The 22,556-nt window shown below is 42.5% G+C and overlaps 1 protein-coding gene across 1 annotated transcript in view; it reads left to right on the top strand.

Moving 5' to 3' along the window:
- LOC135259000 (metabotropic glutamate receptor 8) overlaps nucleotides 1-20,502 on the top strand; it is a 161,138-nt gene extending 140,636 nt beyond the window's left edge. Inside the window, exons 9-11 of the mRNA XM_064342799.1 lie at nucleotides 307-1,242; nucleotides 18,501-18,747; nucleotides 19,863-20,502. Of these exons, the coding sequence (XP_064198869.1) occupies nucleotides 307-1,242; nucleotides 18,501-18,747; nucleotides 19,863-19,912 (1,233 nt within the window). The 3' untranslated portion in view covers nucleotides 19,913-20,502. The remainder of the gene's footprint in view (nucleotides 1-306; nucleotides 1,243-18,500; nucleotides 18,748-19,862) is intronic.
- Nucleotides 20,503-22,556: the final 2,054 nt, after the last annotated feature.

The following is a 22,556-nucleotide window of genomic DNA, read 5'->3' as shown; positions in this document are numbered from 1 at the left end:
TTTCTGAGCAGTTGTTTGAATTACAAGTCTAAAGACTCTGAGAAGATTTATGTTTGCATCTTAGTGCAGGTTTATGTTATTTTGAGTAGAAAAACACCTTGCCTGAATATGTGTGGAGGGGTGTGCATGGTCCATAAAGGTAGGGCAGGGTGGTACAGGGTGGGGCAGGGTGAAGAAGGGTTGGGCAGAGTGGTACAGGGTGGGACAGGGTGGGGCAGGGTGAAAAAGGGTGGAGCAGGGTGGTGAAGGGTAAGGTACTGGGGTCAATAACAGCTTGTTTCTCTTCTTCTCGGTCCGGACGGGCAGATGGAGTCCATGCGCTGGGCGAGCGGCGACCCCACGGTGCCCTCCTCCGTCTGCAGCATGCCCTGCAAGGCGGGCGAGCGGAAGAAGGTGGTGAAGGGCGTGCCCTGCTGCTGGCACTGCGAGCGCTGCGAGGGCTACCACTTCCAGGCGGGCGAGTTCACCTGCGAGCTGTGCCCGTACGAGCAGCGGCCCGACCAGAACCGCACGGGCTGCCAGCCCATCCCCATCATCAAGCTGGAGTGGCACTCGCCCTGGGCCGTGGTGCCCGTCTTCATCTCCATGCTGGGCATCGTGGCCACCACCTTCGTCATCGTCACCTTTGTGCGCTACAACGACACGCCCATCGTGCGGGCCTCCGGGCGGGAGATGAGCTACGTGCTGCTGACGGGCATCTTCCTCTGCTACGCCATCACCTTCCTGATGATCGCCACGCCCGACGTCTGCGTCTGCTCCTTCCGCCGCATCTTCCTGGGCCTGGGCATGTGCTTCAGCTACGCCGCCCTGCTCACCAAGACCAACCGCATCCACCGCATCTTCGAGCAGGGCAAGAAGTCGGTGACCGCGCCCCGCTTCATCAGCCCCACCTCCCAGCTGGCCATCACCTTCAGCCTGATCTCCGTGCAGCTGCTGGGCGTGTTCGTCTGGTTCGCCGTCGACCCGCCCCACACCCTGGTGGACTTCGGCGAGCAGCGCACGCAGGACCCCGAGAACGCCCGGGGGGTCCTCAAGTGCGACATTTCTGACCTGTCCCTCATCTGTTCCCTTGGATACAGTATTCTCCTGATGGTCACATGCACTGTTTACGCCATCAAGACCCGGGGGGTCCCCGAGACCTTCAACGAGGCCAAACCCATTGGATTTACTATGTACACAACCTGCATCATTTGGTTAGCTTTTATACCGATCTTCTTCGGGACCGCGCAGTCAGCAGAGAGGGTGAGTGTCTATTAAAGTCATGTTCAGCTCATTAAAGCATAATGTAGTGGTGTACAATGTTTATCTTTGCACTTGCAAGATAAAATGGGATTACCTCCAGACAGCACACCGGCTGCTTAGCAGCACATATAGAGATGTCAGAAATGGGTGCAGGTGTAGCTTTGGTCCTGTAAATAGAATGGTGGGCTCTTTTTCCGAGAAAGGCATTTCCTGTCTGGAGCAGGGGATGAGTTTCAGTCGAGGCCGGGGATCAGGGTAGTCATGCGTGAGGTGAGCGTCGTCCTGGGACTGTCGTCCAGGTAATCTCACCTGCGGGCTGGCGCCTGAGGGACCGCGCATAATGCCGACAGGCCCCGGCAAAGCAATCTCGCTTTCATCCCACTGTGAGATTACTCCGAGCGCCGGACGCTCGCTCTCTTCACACTCTGATGGGCAGGTATCTGCAGTGATGTGGAGGTGCGATGTGGGAAACATCCCCAAGGTCCTCGGGTTGAATGAAGGAGACTGCTCAAGTTAGTCGGAAAGGCCCTCACTTTTCGTCCAAACCAGGGAGACACGGACAAACGTATGAGAGCGCAGCTTCAAACAGCCTGTTTTTTAAGAATGATAGAATTAGAGGGCCATCCTTATCCCTCAGTATCTGAGTATGGAAACTCTTTGTTTGATTGTCCTGTAGTTGATGCTACTGTATATGATGACAGATAATTATCGGCGGAATTATGGCTCAGGAACCGATCAGGTGGCTGGTAAAGTTAGACAAGTGAAGGAAACACCGGTCATTTTTCCCAGTGAAGTGCTAACCAGGCACAATAGGAAATGTCAGCTGATGTTGAGCCACTGAGCACAGGAAGTACGCTTCTTGCCCATTGGCTGTGTGACGCTGAGAAGCGGCTCTGTGCTCAGTGGGAAGGTACGGTTGCTCCCGGAACTGATCAGGTGGCTGGGCTGCAGGTTCAATTCTTCTGCTTTTGTTCCCTTGAATACTTTTTTTTTTTTTTTGCTTTGAGAAACTAAAATGAAAAATTTACCATATAGCCTAAGTGGTCCAAGTGCTCAGTTCAAGTCGCATAAAATGGCCTGGAACAAGACGTCGAGTTGACTGAGCAGCTCTATTCGCAGCCATCCCCTATCCTCCACCTTGGATAGGGTGTCTGCATGATAAGTGACTTCGTTGTTGCTTGGAGACATATTGCCAATAAAAACCAATGCGAGCCGGGTCAACTCCAAAAAACAATCCCATCAGGCCACTGGGAAAGAGTGCATTACTCTGTATTCGATTAGCTTGTGCGGCACAAAGTTTTAGACAGAGCCCCAGGAGGAGGAGGAGAGAGACACACGCAAGTAAACCGCAGAATGCCTTCAGCTGGGTCTGTAGTGTAGATGAGGAGAGAAGAGAGCCTCTTTAAAGAGACACTTTATTTCTGACCACACCTCATTAGCCCAGTCTTCCCGAGGCTTCAGTCACATCATTACCACTCCCCAAACTTCTGCCCTCTGTCATTGTGGCAACTGGCTCAGCACCCATATTTATTTATCGTATTTAAGAACAATGACGAATGTCAATTTATTTTATTTTGTTGAACTGTTTCATTTTTTGCTTGTTATCTCAAAAATTTGTTTACAAAAAAACATTGCTTCATTAGCTCTCCCATTACCGAGTATTGCGGTCACACATAACTGTAAAATCATGACACAAATTTCTCTGCTAAACCAAGAATTATTTGCTCTGTGATTGAACGTGTGATGCAATTTCAACAACTATATGTACGCCTAACTCAAACTCGTGACAGCGTGACAGATGAAATGATGTTGGACCTCTGGTTTACAATTATTATAGAATCACTGACTAAATTGTGAAATATATTAATGTCAGATGTCAAAATTGAGGCAATTTTAAATTGGAACCAAGTTGTCTACAAAGCCATCTAAATTAATGAGTGGCAATTGGACCTATATTTGAAATACTGTCATAATATTGCATTCACTGTCCCATCAATTCCCAAACTGTTTACATTATAATGAGGGGGGGGGGGGGTTAAATATTAATATTGAAAGCAGATTTTGTGACTGCCATGTCCTGTGCAGTCTGTGCTTGGTACATGTTGCCTCCACGATGCTCAGTGGCCATGGGTCACACTGCTGTTTTGTGGAAATTAAATGCAAACACTTAGCCTATCTTCTGATTGGCTGATTTATAACAGAGAGGAAGAGGGCAGGCAGAAAAGACACATAAAACCTCTGTTAAGTTTACATTCACTGAAAGTTCATTATGAAATAATTAACTACTGTTCAATATTATTATAATAATAATACAATACAATAATATTATACAGAAATTCATTGTAATAATAGTGACATTTTAACGAAATTGTAGAATGTGCAATAACTTTTTTTAGGTTTGGAACATTTGTTTCGTTACCTTGTAGCTGCAGTATTTGACTTATAAGGGCACAGTTGAGGCGGTAGTGATGGCAAAGTGAGATTCTGTGAACTCAAAATGGGCAGAAGTATATAGGCCCTATGTACTGTTAATGACTCACTCTTTTGAACTTCTGCGAATCACCGTTCTGTTAAATTTTTTACTGTGGTGAATCACACATTTATATATTTTTTTTGTTGATTAATGTGACTGACAGCTAATTTTAGCCCCTCTCATTTCGGGGTTCAGGAAAACACATTCTCCCACCGCTAAACGGGAGAGTTAAAAGCCGTTGCCTCTTGAACTAACAAATTAAATGACAGGAAATGGACTTTCAATCAAAAATAGTTGTGTACCCACAGATGTACAGTGGCTGACAGCCACGGAGAGCTGAGATAAAGCCATCAGACAGAAAGCATGACTCAAAAAACAGTCACCGTTGGGTCCCCACTCTCGCCTATGCCTGTTGTCCTGAAAGCCGAGTATTTTCTCATACCTGGGTAGGATAGAGCCCAGAATCTACCCACTCCCACACATATGACTTTATTCACCCAAACTGGGGTTATTTCATTTTAAACTAGGAGAGTGCGCACATACAGTTCACATTCAGAATTACAAAACAAATTCAAGTGTCGATACAGCAGTCACATTTCATATAGGGCCTACTATTAAATTGTGTGTATTAAATAAGTATACTGTAGGTACAGGTAGAGAAGGCCAGTCTGCCATTGAAAGTCACAGAGGACAAAAACAAACAAACAAAAAAAAAAAATACAATATTGCAGCAGTGTCCCTCTGTACCCAGGGAAGGGACAGAGAATAAATATATAAATAAATATATTAAGTTTACTTAATGCAAATAAAAAGTATGTCAGCAAGAACTAAAAGGATGCTTTTTGTTTTTTTTTTCAGTTTAGTGTTGTTGAGTGTATTAGTGATGAAGTAGTGATAATAATTACTGACAAAACAATTGCACTTGCAACTGGCTAGCTTTATTGAAATCTTAATGAAGTGCTCATAAATTGTTGACATTCAGGTACCTTACAAATAATTTTAATGTAAAAAGGTACAACGAATTTCTGAGAATTCATGCATGCCTAGATTTTGTATCTGGTTCTGAAAATAGCAATTTCCAAGAATCTTGAACCAGGCAAACATTTGCTGGTAAAGACGCACATCAAATCACATGGTTGCTTTTTTTTAAAACTTTGAAATACTGATTAATAGTGATTTCTTCTGACTCACCTCCTTGGAAATTTACAGACTTACAGATTTGCTGCATTTTAAAGTTTTTGTTAAGGCTTAAAAACCTGCTGGGGATATTAATGCTTCACAAAAACTTTAGTTATAATTTCATATAACTGAAGATTTTGCCTTATATGAATTCTGCACAGGTTAAAAAGGGTTACTGCGTATTACTTATCAATGTAAAATGCCAGGGCTTTTTATTTTATATGTTTTTATCATGAAATATGATCTGTCAAATATGAAGTGTTTTTTCACGTGTAGAACAAAGGCAAGGCCACAGTCCACAGGAAATGTAGTTTATGGTATGTACTGTGGGTTCTTTGGCGTCCTGCGCACTTTCTGCATGATGGGATCACATGAAATATCAATTTAATATGCACTGCAGTATAATCCAGAAAATGCTAATGAATGTCTTGACACATACATGTTCCCACTTTACATGACTGGGAAATGTCACTTGAAAGGACAGGCTCCTGACTGCAGGCAAAGGTGAATAAGAGAGTGAATTTACTAGGACAAAATTCTTCTGAAAGGAAGGTATGAAGGAGTTGGGTGTGTGTAGGAAGGTGCGTGAAGTTGTGAGGTTATCATTCTGTCCCTCTGGTACAGTTACTAAATACTGTAGGTTTAAAAATAACACGTGTAAATTGCTCAGTTTCTGGTGATCACACTGAAGATTGAAAATGACACGTTATGAATATTTTCTTCGTTTTGTGTTTCACTGATGAAAAACGCAGTCGACCTGCTCAGAGAGATTTTAATGATGACAGAGGGTGGCTAAACGAAAGGGACTGATTGACAAGTTTGTTGAAAGAATGAGAATAGGTTTTGTCCAGCGGGAAGGCTAGCACGCAGTAGATTGTAATCTCCTGGGTCTGAAGTTATCCTCCTCAGCGTGATTTGTGCTCTTATCCTGGCCAGCCCTGGCACCCCGCCTGACTCCGACTCTCCGCTCCGTCTTGTGCCTTCCAAAACCGTTAAACCAAGATGGCACGTCTGATAATATCAATTCGCTCGGTCTTTGACTTCTAGTGTAGACGGCTATTGCATAGGTTGTAGAGTGGCTCATTCGGGAAAGGTGCTTGCCACAAAGGCAGGTGTTTAAGTGGGCCTGGTACCCTTAGGTTACCGCTGTATTGGCTCGATCCCAATGACAGGGCCGGTGCCCAAAGGCTGCCAGATGCCTGAGAAGACTAGGATGAGGGCCGTTTTGTATTATGAATGCCACAGAGTCATCATGACGGCAATCTGGATCTGCTGTAATGTTAGTTGTGCAACGACAAAATTCATCTAAGCAATTATTGATACCTTTTTGTGAAATCATTGGTATCTTTTCCCAGCGTGACTACTAAGCAGGTGGTCGATTATTATTTTTATGATTTGTAGATATCATTCCTGTATGACTGGGCCTTAATCTTAGCAGAGATCAAGTTGACACTTAGCGTCACCCAACGCCTCAGCGAACCCACTCTTCCTAGTACCCTTCATCTACTCACATAATGACTGTTGCCAAGCACTGCTTTCCATTGCTCAGGAATAAAATGGTTCCATGACTACGCTGCTCAGCTGGGGTTAAAGGTTTTGCATTTGCACATACATTATAGAAACCATTCTCAAATGCACATATATTGGTTTTGTATGATTGACATCTAATATTATTAGGTTTTCATCATGGGTGAGTGCCAAATCACAGTCAAAGCGCAATTTTTTACTTGTAGAGTGTTACTGGGATAGCTTGATGAGAAAATGCCAGACTGCATTCACATGAAAAGATGTGTTATGGATTGAACCTAGGCAACTACAAATGGAGCAATAATGTTCAGTAGGGTCCTTATGCCTGATAGTTCCTTCCTTATTTAAACTAGTTTCTTCATCTTTCACCCAGTTTCATCAAAATCCTTAGCTGTTACCTGTTCAGTATAGACGGACGAACAGACGGACACAAAACAGCAATCAAATGACCTTTGCTTCACCTGCTGGTGGCAAAGGTAATCACATGAGTTTGTGTGGTCATGCTTTATACTTTTTGTAGATTTCAGTGAATGATTGTATTCCCGTTATTGGTTGCTGTTGGGAATGGTTGGTGCAGATCTTCTTATGGGTAAGGAATGAGTCCTTTTCATGCCAAAATGCCAGACTGCATTCACATGAAAAGATGTGTTATGGATTGAACCTAGGCAACTACAAATGGAGCAATAATGTTCAGTAGGGTCCTTATGCCTGATAGTTCCTTCCTTATTTAAACTAGTTTCTTCATCTTTCACCCAGTTTCATAAAAATCCTTAGCTGTTACCTGTTCAGTATAGACGCACGAACAGACGGACACAAAACAGCAATCAAATGACCTTTGCTTCACCTGCTGGTGGCAAAGGTAATCACATGAGTTTGTGTGGTCATGCTTTATACTTTTTGTAGATTTCAGTGAATGATTGTATTCCCGTTATTGGTTGCTGTTGGGAATGGTTGGTGCAGATCTTCTTATGGGTAAGGAATGAGTCCTTTTCATGCCAAGCCTTATGGAAATGGGATGTACTGCAGCATATTATACATTTTTAAATACCAATTTCTGTTTGATAAGGTGTATGCTGGGTTTGTCTCAGTTGGCTCAGCTATTCATTAGTCTTCAAGAAAAGGTCACTGAAACACTGCATACTGGGTTCCGTCACAGCCAGTGACTCCAGACTCTGTTTCTGAAATACTGAGGTCCTCCGCTGACTGGGAGATGCAATGCTGCAGTACCCTCAGATCCTGCAGATTACTGAGTTGACCTTGAAGGTCATAGGTTCTAATCGTGGATGAGACTTTACTTTGAGAGTGGGTCCATGAATGAAGACAATATCGATGAAGGCCATTTTTGATTGCTTTTATTATTTTTCTTGATTATTTTTTTCTCATGAGAGTGGGGATTTATTCAGATATTGGCTGGTGTACAGCAAATACCTAACGACTGAATAAAACTATGATGGCACATAGATCAATTTATTGTGGGATGAATTAAAATCAGGCTGTGCTAACCTAAGTCAAGCTGGTCTATGCTAAACTATTATAATCAACTGCCAGCTCTATTGGATTTAGCACTTTTGCTCATCTTTAATCTATCCCCCATCATCGAGAATTACTTTTAATTCTCCTTCCATTGTCGACTGAGTGTTGAAACCTCCATTCCAGATGTCAAAATTCCTCCAAGAACGTGGTAACAGAGCTCCAAAAACAGTTCCTCATAGACGTATTCAACACTCACAAAGATCGGCCACGTATTTCTGCTGAAATTGCTTTGTCAGGAAAAAAAAATAAAGATCAGAGTGAGCCGCACACCTGGCTCTTAACAATGAGCTGAATTAATCATTCGTCCGAGGGAACGGTGGATTTTTAATGCAGTCAAGGGGCCAGGCAAATTTTGTGTGAATTTCAACTACGGTATTTCCATTTGCAGGTTATATTAGAATTTCCTTGAACAGTCAACACAGTCAAAGCTCAAAGATTCAACCAAGAACTTTTTTATTTTTTTTTATTTTTTATGTACATAATGTCCGCTTCCATTTAGGCACATCACGCAAAATTGCAAATTGAGCTTGCTGAAATCACAGACTCCTGCTAATGGAAAAAATAGCACCGAGAGTGCTGTTGGTGTTCTCTCTCCTTTAGACAGCCGATGATTCTGCCTGCGTGGGAAACGATCGCCTGGGTCTTTACGCAGAATTGCACGAGCTTCTGCTTTTCATCTGGGCAGAACGGCTGGCAGGGGACACTTGCTCCAAAAAAACCGTCTCGCTGCCGTGAATGTGCGAGAGAGCACCCACAATTCAAATCCTTTCCCGAGATAAAGTGGGGACACTATCCTGATATCTCTAAAGACAGACTCGGATTTATTCACACATCAGAGAGACCCATAAATGGCTACAGGCAACACTATCATGTTGAATCTGACAAGTTTTGTGCACTGTGTTTGTGTAAAATATTGTTGTGGCATCCACAGCAGTAATTTTTTTTTGTTGCATAGTCACCTTTGAAGTCGCTTTGGAAAGTGCTTGTGAAATCATTCTTTTGAACACTGTATGTTTTTTGATGGTACAGTACAGTATATGAAGCTCTTCATAATTGTGCATGCACACACATGCACACAGGCACACACACACACACACACACACACACACACAACGTGTATGTGCATATTCTTTTCATTAAAAAAAAAAACAAAATGGCAGTTTCACATGAATGGGATACAGTGGAATTCACCTTAATAGGAAATCCTGCTTCATTATTCCGCTGTTCTGCTATTTTTGCTATTCGTAATCAAACAATTCCCATGCGGTTAAAGCACAGTTTTTTTTCTCAGTCAGGGACATAGGCTAAACCTTAGGCTTACACGATCAAATATTTGGAACATCTTTAAGAAGAAAGAGAACACTGGTGAGCTCAGTAAGGGCCTGTTAGACCTAGGATGACCTCTGCTGTTGATGGCCGTAGAATTCTCATCATAATGTATAAAAACTGCCAAACACCTGTTCGACAGATCATGAACCTTCTTCAGGAGGCAGGCGTGGAAAGGTCAGTAACTACTGTCCACAGAAGACTGCGCAAACAGAACTACAGAGACTACACTGCGAGATGCAAACCACTAGTTAGAAACTGTTTGATCATTACTCACAAGTAGTGATTCCTACAGAACTCTTGCATACTCTGTTTTAGAAGCAGCTTTGTTCTCACCATTCAGCAGATCTGGTGGTCAGTCCCACTGTATGCGATCCTCTTTTAAAGCCGCACATGCATTTTTGATAATCACTATTTATCCTGTCTGTAAGGTTTGAATTGAAGCAGTGCACTTGGAAATATATGATTTTCTGTCCATTGTAGGGGCACTTTCCTTGGATTGTAACTGCTGGGAGAAAAAAAATTCTGATAGTGTCTTTGCACTATGTGATAATATGTAGGGTATGTTGGTTCATTCTCTGTGGGGGAAGGTTTGCCTTTTGAGAAGCTGCTGGCTACAACTTAATGGAAGCAGAAAAATGAGCCTTTGCGTAGGGCTGCATTTTGCCATTTGCAGTTCCCGTCACTGGTAGAAAAGAAATAACAAAATTGAAAAGCTTTTTGCTGGGCTGGAAGTTGTTGTTATTCTTTCATCTTTCTTTGACTGGTGATCTTACACCCAAGGTGGCTGCCATGTCCCTGTTCCAGAAGCTCTTTGTCCTCTGGGGGGGGTTTTAGCGAATTGACGTTGACGGCAGTGGCCGATCGTATCCAGTGGACCTGACCTTGACACTTTTGCCCAACCTGTGCAGACAGACAGACATTCACTCTAAATGATCTCTCTCTCTCTCTCTCTCTCTCTCTCTCTCTCTCTCTCTCTCTCTTTCTCCCTCTCTCGCTCTCTCTCTCTGTCTCTTCCTCTCTCTTTCACACACACACTCACACACACAGACATGCATACACACTGTGCTCCCATTCCTAGTTGCTTTGTCATTTGTCAAGCCATCTTAGCTTCTTTCATCGGTTTCTCGTATTGAAATCTCACTTACCTGACATATTTACCGTAGACCAGATGAGTGGCGTTGGTCATGTACTCCAACCAGAAAAGTGCACATATTGTACCTAGAGAGACATATTTACTCATTCCTTATTAGTTTGGCAGGGGATGCGTAGTAACACTGAACTTCTCCTCCCACTTTTGGGAGTATGCAAGGCCCACAATATCATAATCAGGAGTCTGGTTCTGCACGGGCCTGAAACAGGTTGTTCACTCACAGCCATCACTCCACAGGTGTGTGCCTCTCCATCATGATCAAACTCAAAGTCGCTTTGCTGCCGTGTACATGCACAAACCGAGTAAACTGGAGAACAGATGGCCATCATCTTCATTTTCAACAGCCTGATAATGTGCTAGCAATCATTCAAGCTTTTAATCATTTTCACATGGTATGAAAAGAGCTTTGTCTTTTCACGAGAGCCCGCAACCATACCAAAGAGAGGAAACCAACCAAATGTCATCCAGAACAAAAGCAAAGAAACCCAAAAAAAACCGTCGCAAGGCTAGGAGAACATGGAGACCATAGAAAGAAAGATGCACTAGACCGGAACTGAACCACCACAGAGCACGACTGCATTTGTGCACTTCTGGGCCACTCTGAGAGATGTGTCAGCTGTCAGACCTAATCTGCAAACACACCCCTCACCACGAACAGCCCCTTTATTCCCCGTGATATTGCAACACATGTGTAACGCCAAGTACGAAAATTCAATTACACGCCACTTTACTCAAACACAATATTGCATGACATGGGCATCGGGCGATATCAAATAAAGAGACCGTAGAGTTCACTGATTATTTCCTAGAGAGCCGTCATTGTGGCGCATGGCACATTACTTTTACACGAATGGCCAAAATAAAGAGATCCATTCCGCATGAGGAATTCATTTTAATGCATTATGTGTCATAGTGGTTTACCCTGCAAGGTGCTTCTGAACTGCCGTAATAAAGAATATTTGTGCACACCGAACGAAGTCTGATATTGCAGTAATTGCTTAGAATGTGAACCGCATGATAATGCATCAGCTCGGCCAAAAAAAAAAAGAGCGCGATGGGTTCTAAGAACACAATCTTCTCGTCATCCCTTCTGCCTTTATTAATAAGTGATGTCATGAGCAAATGTCATACTCGCAGATGCACCCCTATGTCCTCTTCAGTTCCTGTTTATCCGAATCAAACATTGCTAATCGAAGCCTCTGGGCAATGACTCCCAAAGAATATATAAAATAAAATAAGAATAAATGCCTCAGTGGATACCAACACTGCATTCAAAACAACGCATTTTAAGATTCAAACTTAAAGATCAATTCAAAATCGTAAAAGTACAAAATGCTCCACGTAGCGTTACAAATCAAATTATACTTAATTCCACATCATTTCACATTTCCCTTAAATAAAGATGATTTAATTATGAGAGGCTATTTTTGCACAGTTGCCTATTGACTAAATGTGGACTGCAGGGGATTGGACTGATTCATGGCTGGCTCAAATGTCAGAGAACCTTCGCCGTGCTGTGGCAAAAAAAATTATAACTGAAAGTACATAACATTCTTCAGTGACATATTCCCTGTGAGTTCAGAAACTTTTCAAAAATCCATATTGCGTGCTCTGTGTTAATCAACTCAAAATCATGTTATATGAGTTGCCTGCCTTTTAAAGCTTTTGGGAGTATATTTAGGCTACCTGTTAGTCTTGACAAAATGGGCCCAGCTGTTGCTAGCTCGTCAGTGGCGCTGAGCGTAGCTCACAGCTGCGCACATGCAAAAATCTAAAGATACCTTTTCCATTCTCACCCCAGAGGGAGGTAGAAAATGATCACAGATAATAGCGGCTGGCAGAGCCGTCCCTTAGACAGTGGAGCAATAATCTCTGCAATAACTTGGGCCCGGGCGATATTTGAGTAATGCTTTTTTCGCGGAGCCGAAAGAAGGCCATGAATCAGATTTGCTCCCCGAGTCCGTTCTCTCAGTCAGCGAGCGACTCCAAGGCTCTGATTCATACAGCTTTTTATTACAGGCCTTTTTTAGGGCAGCTTTTCAAAAGAAAGGAAAAGAGCTCAGGGGAGCCTCTCCAGACGCCAGATTCAACTGACAGGGTGCAAAATTACGAGTTAGGGAAGCATCATGGCGGAGGAGCCGAGAGGGTTTTTTTGGCTCCCGTGGTTTTCGAGCGGAGTGAATTGGTTATGAGATGTGGGGGAGACGCGAGGCTTTTTCGTACCTGTCCCCTGTCAAGGAGACTCGGCCCTTTTTAAATTCCCAATCACGTTCGACGCATCAGACGCTGCGATGTAGCGGTGCAATATTTCGGGTGGGAGATGAGGATTAAATTAAAGGCTTGTCACGGGCCCCTCTTCTCCTTCTGCCCGTGGTTACCGGATATGGGCTGCTGTTTCGCCATGGATCGAGCGCATGCATAATTCAGTGAGTGTGTAAGCAGTGTTGAGTTCCCCTGCCATATCAGCCGGGAGTGCAGTGAAGTCTGCTCTCTTGTTTACCCACAGAAAGAGGGCTGTCCTAATGTTTCTGTGCATGCAGGCCTTCATGGTTTTAGCGGGTGCTGTTCATTTGTGTTTTTAAATGCTGTTTTTTGCTTGAACCCTTCAGGTGCGACAGCACTGATAAACTTGGTCATATTGGCCATATGGTGTCTTGCTTTCATAATTTATAGTGGGAAAAATAGGTTATGGGTTGCAAGCCCAGATGGACTACTACTGCTGTAACATTGAGTGCAGTGCCAATCTGAGTTTCAGTAATATAACGGAGACCTGCAAAGTAATAGATATTGATGCAGCTACTCTCTTAAACCTGTAGCGCCTCCATTGATAAAAATGACTCTTTCAAACCATATCTAATTGGAAAGGTAACAGTTGACCTGTAAATCAAAACTGCAATCAGTAACACATTATCTAATATTTACAAACTTCCAAGTGGGTCACTGAAGTTTTTATAAAATAATAAGAAATAGATCAAATAGAAGAAACGAACGGCACGCACTGAATGCGCCAAGCACGTTCTGTCAGGAAACTCAAAATTGCAGCCGACCAATTGGTCAGCCCCAGTAACCACTTACTCGCGCGTATCCATAATCAACCAATTGCGTACACACAGCACTTTTCGTTTCTCTTACCCATCCAATCACAGGCACACGTCACCAGTGGACTGCCTTTTCAAGCCAACAATCAGACCTATCAGTGCTGGTGCTCGCCTGTGCTGCTTTGCATGCTTCACTGCTACTGCTCAGAACTGCGCTCACCCTCCACCACCCCAGCACCACCTGCTGTTTGGATCTGCTTCTAGATGCTGGGGGGTTTTCTGGTATTCCTCCTGTGTATAGTATAGGGGAGATGTATAGTACTCCCTGTTAGATAGGGTAGTGCACGCTGGTACGTGCACTAATACCTGACGCAGATCCATTCAGCGTCAGACCAAAAAAATGTATTTACAAATTCATGCATACTGTATATTTTAATACGTGAGTTGTTCTGGCTGAAATAGGGTAAAATACACCGTAAAATGTTCAGTGTTAATACAACTCAAGCAAAGTACACATGAGTCAAACAGGGACAATATATACTCTTTAAGACCTGATTTCATCTGTAGAAGAAAATATGTACCATTATAGTAGCATGAAAATAACATTAGATTGATTGAATCTTGAATTGATTGACCTGGTTAACAAAGATTCTCTCTCTTTGCCTCTCTGTCTCTGTCTCTCTCTCATGTGGCTGAAGCCTGATGCGCAGTCCTCCACTGCAGATCATTTGATCTTTTATCAATAGGGACCCTGTGCAAGACCCGACAGCTGCCTTTCATAAAAAGTCTGGTCCTAAAAATTCTTTCCACTTAGAATGTTTAATGCCCAGGAGAGGGTGAAGTTTTAGCACCTTCACACGGATGTTGTAAAGGGCCTTTATTTAAATGCCACTGAACATGCCCAGCTAAAATATTCTGAAGGAGAGATTCATCCCCCCTCCCCTTCCTGCCACTCCCTAAGCTCAGCTGCCTCTACCACTTCAGGGAAGGCACACCTGCATCCAGCAGTGCTGGAGTGGTGTTCATTTTGTGGGGTATCAGAAACAGAGTTTCACATTTTTGTTGAGTGTCTGTGGCTGGCGGGAGTCTTGCGTTTAGTAAGGCACTGGTGTATGGAGTCGGATGGTGGGCATTGTCATGCACTATTTATTTATGGCCAAAGCGCAGCATCTCAAAAAAGAGACAAGTGGTGTTACTAAATGTCTCGCTGGGAAAGGCAGAAAGCCATTTGGCTGGCTTGGAACAGAATGGCTGATATGGGTTCATTGGAGCCTGTGCTTGTTTTAAGAAGGCTTAATCCACAAGCGATTGCTCACCGAGTTGATGTTTTTTACACTGGTAAACAATGATCATGGCTTCTGGGGGATTTGGATAGTGGTGGAATGTCTGCTGTATGTATGCTGAATGAGAATGTTTTTTTTGTTTTGTTTTTTTTTTTAGCTCTGTGCAATAAAGGAGATCAAAAAAGTACAAAAAACTCTCTCTCTCTCTTTCTCTCTCTCTCTCTGTCTCTATCCCTCTCTCTCCCACTCCCTCTCCCTCCCCCTCCCTCCCTCTCTCCCTCCCTCCTAAAACAATACTGGAATGGGGTGACCCCTAATCGTGGACAATATTAAACTGGGACCTAAAAATGATCATAATTTATTGCGTTAATATCCTGTGTTCTGCACGTACATTTTTAAAAAGACATACCGTACTGCATCAGAATGTTGTGCAGTGGCACCGAGCTATTCAGCTATTTTCTGTGACTGCAGGAGAATGTACTGGAAAGAGGTTCTAACAAAAATAACTGCGTATTTGCCACATCACATGACACCAGTACAAGAGAGCACTGAATTCCCAAACATCTGTTGTTCTGTGACAGGCAGAGCAACCTGGGACTTGGTTCTATTATTCAAACAGGGCCGCCATGATATGTGCTGTAGAGCTTATTCTCTCTGGTGCTTTAGTTTTATTTCATTTTTTATAGTCCTTCCAACACCTATTTATGATCTGTGGCTTCTCATTGGGGGGTGCCTTATTCAGTGAAAGTTAGAAAACCTGTCACTGGATCAAAGATGTGTGTAAAAGCTTATTTAATGCCATTTGGAAATCCTCTTTTGCAAAAAAAAAAATGGTTAGAATCTAGAAATCCATGCAAGAAAAGCAACACATGCTACAAACTTGAAAGACGGACCCTGTACCATACACACTGTACATTATGCAATGGCAATAAAAGCATACAATTTATGTGTTTTTGCTATTTTAATACAACCTCATGAACACAAAACTAGCCCTCTTTTCCCGCTGTCTCTCACCCCTCAGTCTTCCTGTGTGCGGTACCACGTCCTGACAAAATGCTTTCTGATAGCCATTGTTACATGTTTAGCCTGCCATTCGCTGCTAATGCCATTGTGGTCTCAAAGCAACCTGTGCCAGTGGCAGGAAGATCATCTGTACATTTTTGTCAGAAGAGCACATTTAGCATATGTCAGGATATGTAAGATATGGACATCTAGTATATGTAACGTATGCGATCATAAGTTGATATAGATGAAGGTGCTGTAGACTACAACATGAAAATACGAGAGGACATTTGAGATAACGAAATTGAACTTTTATCTGAAGAGACAGATCCAAGTTCAAGTTTCGCTGTTATCATCTCCCTCAAAGGCAGTTTATGCGAAAGTGTGGATAAAATCAGTTGAGCAATGATTAGACTTATTTCATTATTTATTTACACAGGCACTCTTATCTAGAAACTCAAAAAGGCCATTGTGGTAAGACTTGCTATGCGCATATCAGAGCAGCGACATCACTGAACAAGGCAAGGCTGGTTACAAAACGGCCTAAGAGAATAAAATAATTAAACAATAAATGAACAGCAAACTGAAAAACAAACGTATTCCAAAAAACACACTTTCAAAAAATAATGCTACCTAAGAGTGATCTACCAACAATAACAGCTCAGGTTTCATTTGCGGTTTGAAGGGATCAGGTACTGTGTGCCTGGTGCAGATGGCATCCATAATGTTGACTGTGGCACTGTGGCAGGGAGGATGCCCAAAAGACTGGCATTTATTTGAGGCACATATCAAATGGCTTCACCCACTGCCAGGGCGATGTCAGACTGAAAACCCCAGAGATGGAATCTGCTCATCGAATGAATAGGCAATGCGCAAGATGGCGGATTGTAGTTTGAAGTCTGGAGCCATGCAGTATGAGCCACTGCGGTTGTCAGGAAGCGGCTACTTGGAGCAGGAAGATGGCCGCTCCTCCCCTCGCGGTGCCGAGACATAAACGCTCCACCAGGGACACTCTACCTGCACCTGGATCCGTGCCGGGTTTTTTTTTCTCGTTTCTCTCTCAACATTTTTTTAAGATTTTTTTTTAATGGTTTCCTTCCTTGGCTGTGTCTTCAGTTAGAGTTATCGGCTTGGCTTCTATTTTTTGCTGTCAGAGATGCACTCTAACTCCAGCTGCAAATGCCACCGTGCTGCATTGGCCCAGTTTTCACATTGACATAAGAGAGAGAGTGGCCGCACCCCCAAATTAGCCGCAAAAGAATTGTTCCTGGGCCCATTACTCATAGTATATAGGTGTGATATAGTGCAGAGGGAACTGAGCTTGTAATAAGAAAAGCATAGTTTTGAGTCCTAAGAGCAGAAGAAATGTACCATGTATCATTTAACCCATGAGAGAGGCTCTTAATCTGTCTAAAGTAATCACACAGTCCTAAAAATTAATATGTAGGTCGTCCTACTGATATGCCAAAAAAGCCGAAATGATGTACTGCAGGCAAAAAATGTTACATCGTCATCACACGTTTTTATGTTAAGCTTTCTACTTCAAACACAAATTAGTCAAACGACCTTGTTATGGTGATTCACCAATCATTCCCCGATCCTGATGGTGTGCACTTCCATGCTTTACTCCTGCGAAGGCTCTCCGCTGGCGCGCGTTCTCGGCTGTTCACTGACTGCGGCGTGTTTTGACTGGAGCGTGACTAACCATCTGTTGCGCAGTTACTCTCCTCGCTTTGCTGTGTTTCGGAGACACGGGCGCAGATGAGTGGCTCCCCTCTGTGGTTTCCTGCTGTCAGTGTGCAGTTTAAATCGGGGGGAGGCTGGAAGAGGCACCCATCTTTCTGTGGCTGCCATTTTGATGTCTGAAGGGAGCCCTTGTTCTGTGGTGTTCTGAGCATTCTGTACTTTTTGTGACAGTTTTATGACAGTGTTGCTGAAGAGATCCCTCCCCCCCTTTTAATCAAGTCAGCAGGTTAGATGAAGGCTTGTTATTATTCACGCCTGATTGGGTTGATTCCCTTGAGGGAGTGACTTTCTATTGGGTGGTGTAAGGATGGGCGGGTCAGTCTTACTCAAGGCTGAGGATTGGTAAACACACTGGATTTTAATGCTGCAGAGACCAGGGAATAGGATGCATCTTAGCAATTCTTCAGCTTTTTAAAATGAGATGGAAAGTAATTCGAATGCTTCACCCCCTGGGTCATAAGCTGCCTGCTTGTTTTTGACAGTCATGTCAGTTATATTTAGTTTCTGTAAATGTTAGCAATGTTTTATTTAGCAACCCAAATGAGGAAACATGAACATTTCACTCATTTCCTTTTTAGCGGCGAATGCATATCTTCCATTCAGTAAATATATTATGTGCTTTGCGTGTTTGGAATACCATGCCATGATTGCTGAGAATTTAACATAAACAACAAAGCAAGTTTAAATGAGAAAAAAAATTGTGAATAATAATACATGATCTCCAGCATCTCAGTGGCAGGTAATCAGTGAAGAGTGGTAATGAAAGCCAAAAAAACACATGCTTACTCAGAGTTTATTTATTAAAATCAGTATGAAATGTGTGTCTTTCATTTACACCCCGCAATTGAGACTTGCCACTTCACTATATGTTTCTGTCAATATATTTAACACGTTTAAACTTGTGGATGAAGCAAATTACAGGCCTTTGACTGACTTTCTTTGCCTCTCTCTCTCTCTCCCTCTCTCTCTCTCATCCTCCCTCCCTCCCTCCCTTGCAGATGTACATCCAGACCACCACCCTGACGATCTCTCTGAGCCTCAGCGCGTCCGTGTCCCTGGGGATGCTCTACATGCCGAAGGTGTACATCATCATCTTCCACCCGGAGCAGAACGTGCCCAAGCGCAAGCGCAGCTTCAAGGCCATCGTCACCGCCGCCACCATGTCCAGCAAGCTGACGCAGAAGGGCACCGACCGCCCCAACGGGGAGGTGAAGACCGAGCTCTGCGAGAGCATGGAGACCAACAGTGAGTGCAGTGCGCTCGATCGCTCGGTCCCACCCGCTCTCCGGACCCCGCCCCCCAGAACCCCGCTCCTGTAGTGGCTAACAGTACGGCCATTTTGAAAGTGGTCTGTGATCAATCACAATTTGCTGGGGTCACCGAGGGAGCTGCCTGAAAAAGCTAAAATCAAGCTGTGTGTATTTTTTTTGCCAATAGGTTCACTCCCATTACTTATTTTTGATGGTTTTTTAATGGAAATTCATTGTTTATCTGAAAATGGTTGGCGCGCTTGTACCGACCCTCATAAATGTGTGATTCTTTCTAACGCTCTTATCTCTTTGATGACTTGATTGTATTGTCTCCAGGCTGGCTTCTCCCCTCTACTCCCCCCCACCCCAACTACATCAGAAGATAAAAGTCACAAGATCAAATTTTGTCACTTTAATTGCACATCTGAAGGAATCATTCATTTCAGTCGTGTAATAACTCGATAATTCCAAACTGATTTAGTAGTACCTATTATAGTCTCTATTTTTTTTTTTTTTTTTTTTAATGCCCTCTCCTTGACTCTCGAGAGCTCGTTTCAGTGTGTGTACTGGAAACCTGGCTATGTATTAAACAGCAGGCAAAGGGCCACAGGGAATAGGAAATGTGCTCAGAATTAGCATCTTATTAATGAATAAAGCAACAAGAGCATTGCAAGGAACAGGTGACTCACAGGTGTGGGAAATGTTGTAAAAACTTTTTTACATCACGCAATGATAACTGAGACCATACAGATGTGGCCAATGTTAATACACAATAAGTATTTCATTATAGAATACACTAGGAAGGATAAATGAAAAAGAAATTAAGAGGTGAAAAGATAATCTTATGATGATTTTATTCTATTTATAGGGAAATGAACACAATCTCAAAATTTGATAGATCACATACTGTGTGTGAAGATATAGAATTTTCCATTTAAAATAATAACAGATAAGACAAAGGACCAATGCTGATGGACATGCATGAGGAACAGGATAACATTGTATGCAATAAACAAAACGGCCTTTGAGCGGAACTAAACGCAGACAGATTGTCGTGAACTTCATGAAAACAAAAAAAAACCATGCAACCTTATGCTTTTCTCTTTGCAGCTTCATCAACTAAGACGACGTATGTCAGCTATAGCAATCATGCAAACTGAAGAGACGCGCTGGAAAAGACTGCTGAGGTGCTCCTGTCCACGGACGCTAATCCGTCACATTCAGAGAACCATGGGGACCTCCCGCGGGCGCCCAAGCATGAGACATTTGTATCGTTCCGCTTCGAGCCGGCCACGGGGAACCAGCAGAGGGGAAACTTGATTCGACGAGTGCACCTGCATTTTTTTTGCATTCTGAGCAAACCCCCTCGCTGCAAGTAAACACAAATACAAAACGAGAACTGCCGGTGGAGAGATGCAAATGGGGGAGGGAGGGGGGGGGGGGATGGGGGGATGGGGGGGAGAGAGAAAAAGATCTATGAAGAAAAAAAATAATTTATGGAAGAAAAGAGAAAAAAAATAAAAAACAGTCAACCATGTTTGTTGTTATTCTACTTGTAAGTATTTTTGTGGTTGTGAAGATTTTTCATTCTTGTCCAACTTTGTCCGACCTGCATACCGAGATGAGTTTGTCTCTTGTATCGGCTAACTGGATTGTAGCCTTGGGTTGTGAATCTGTAAATGCAATGGTTGAAGCATGCCAATTTTATACAAATAATTTATTTATAATAAAGGAATGTTTTGCAAATGTTTAGCATTGTTGGCTGTGCATTTAAAAACAAATAAAGAGCAGGATTACCAAAAGAGAATGAACTGAGGTCTTATACAAAAAGTTCCGTTTTATAATAATTTTATGTCTTCATTTATTTCATAAAAATTGAGGGTCTTGTTTGGCCAGTTATTGGCCATACAGTAAATGACCTTTTTCTTTTCTTTCATTTTTTTCTTCCAGGTTTACATGATGGATTTTTTCATTAAACATACTAAAGAGATCCATGTGCAAAACTCTTGAATCGTAACAATGGGGAAAAACTTTGTACAGTGTTTCATTAACCCCATGAAGCCACAAAATTTGAGCATGACATTGGTCCCTCATTTGGGTCTTATTCAAAAGCATTCCTTGTGCAGAAGACCTATCGGGAAGATGGAAATATAAATTTCCCTTTAAAGGCTGCTGACTTGTTTCAAGTTTTTATTAAATAATTGTTCTCTTGATTTGTCCAATGTGTCCCAATTAAGCAGGCAAAATATGAAATCAGTAAAACATGACATTTAACCGGAAGTGCTCCCAGAAAAAATCACTGGACGAACCAAGCAAGTTAGATTTGGCTTCATATTTTATGTAGTTCTTGATTTCAATCAAAGCAACCAATCATCTTTGATTTACTATTTGCATAAACACTCACAGCAGGTGCACCCATTGAGATTCACAGATGAATTGATAAGTCACATAATCATAACAAAAGCATGTTTGATTTAGAGAGCTTGGACATAAGCCCTCAATGCATTTTACAGCTCTCTAGCTAAGCAGCCAAGTATACTATAGGTCAGTGTTTCTCAACCCTGGTTCTGGGGATCCACTGTGTATGCTGGTTTTTGTTCCAAATATAGTACCAGCCTCTATATTGTAATGAGCTGCTAATTGTTCTTAATTAGACGCCAGTTGTTCTTAATTAGGCTTTTTATGTCTACTGAAGGATGCTTTACCCTCATAAAGCCACTTTATGCCAGAAATAGCTATGAATGCCCTATGAAATAAATGTCCCGTATTCACACCCCAGCAGTTTAGAATGGTCATAGCAACATATGTTTTCATTTACTGAGCTGCACTGTTTGTATTAATGGAAATAATTCCAACTGAAAGCGGTTCCGATTTTAATAGGATTCAATTACAAACTGACAGGTGAAACCCGGTGGGTTCCATTTGCTGAGAGTGTGGAAAACTGAAACCATCTGTGTAAAATGAAATTAGTTTACGGACAGCAAATGGCAACAGGCCAAACCTGCACTGTGTTAAAATAAGTTAAACCACACAATTATGGTAAAACATTGTGTGAGCAGGAGATGGGAGCTGCTGTCATTTCTGGTCAAATAGCCAATAAATGCAGAGCATGTGTAAAATAATAATAATAATAATAATAATGGCCAGTGAGAGATATTGGATATTTGTATTTTAAAAAATCTTATCAACACGTTGAAAGACCTTGTGGAATAATGTACAATTTCTGAAAGCAGAATGATTGAGGTCCTTTAGCAAGTCACACATCACCCGACCAAAATTATACAAAAATATAAATAGATGCTTACAATTTGAAAAGCAGTGAACTGGCCATTGTGAATAGAAAGGGCCTGATCGATAGAGCTGCAAGTGGAAGTCTGTCAACCATGTAATGAACATGGAAATAAAAAATGTGTACATGCAACGGAAGCATTTGAGCGATGTGCATTCTGAGCAGTTAACACATACTTACTGCCCTCCCACTAAAAAAAATAAAGAACTACAAATTGCAATGGCACAAAAGCTGGAGAGTATTGCAGCTGACATGTTTCAAAATATAATAAATCACTCAGTTTACGTAATATAGTGCCATTAGAAATGAGTGCATTTCACAGAGGCAGAGGAATTTTGAATTGCTATAGCATGAAATGAAATGGAAGACCAACGGCAATGGTTCAGGGCAGCTAACAACCTGCAGAATGATAGGTTTAAATTTAGTGACATTTTTCAGCTATGCTGCTTTGCATTGCATCTGCCATTCTCATATGTACAAAAAAATAAAAACACTTTTTTGATTATGTACCATAA

This window comes from Anguilla rostrata, chromosome 7 (assembly GCF_018555375.3).
Source record: "Anguilla rostrata isolate EN2019 chromosome 7, ASM1855537v3, whole genome shotgun sequence".
In the NCBI taxonomy this organism is placed as follows: domain Eukaryota; kingdom Metazoa; phylum Chordata; class Actinopteri; order Anguilliformes; family Anguillidae; genus Anguilla; species Anguilla rostrata.
This window is presented reverse-complemented; position numbering and strand designations above follow the sequence as displayed.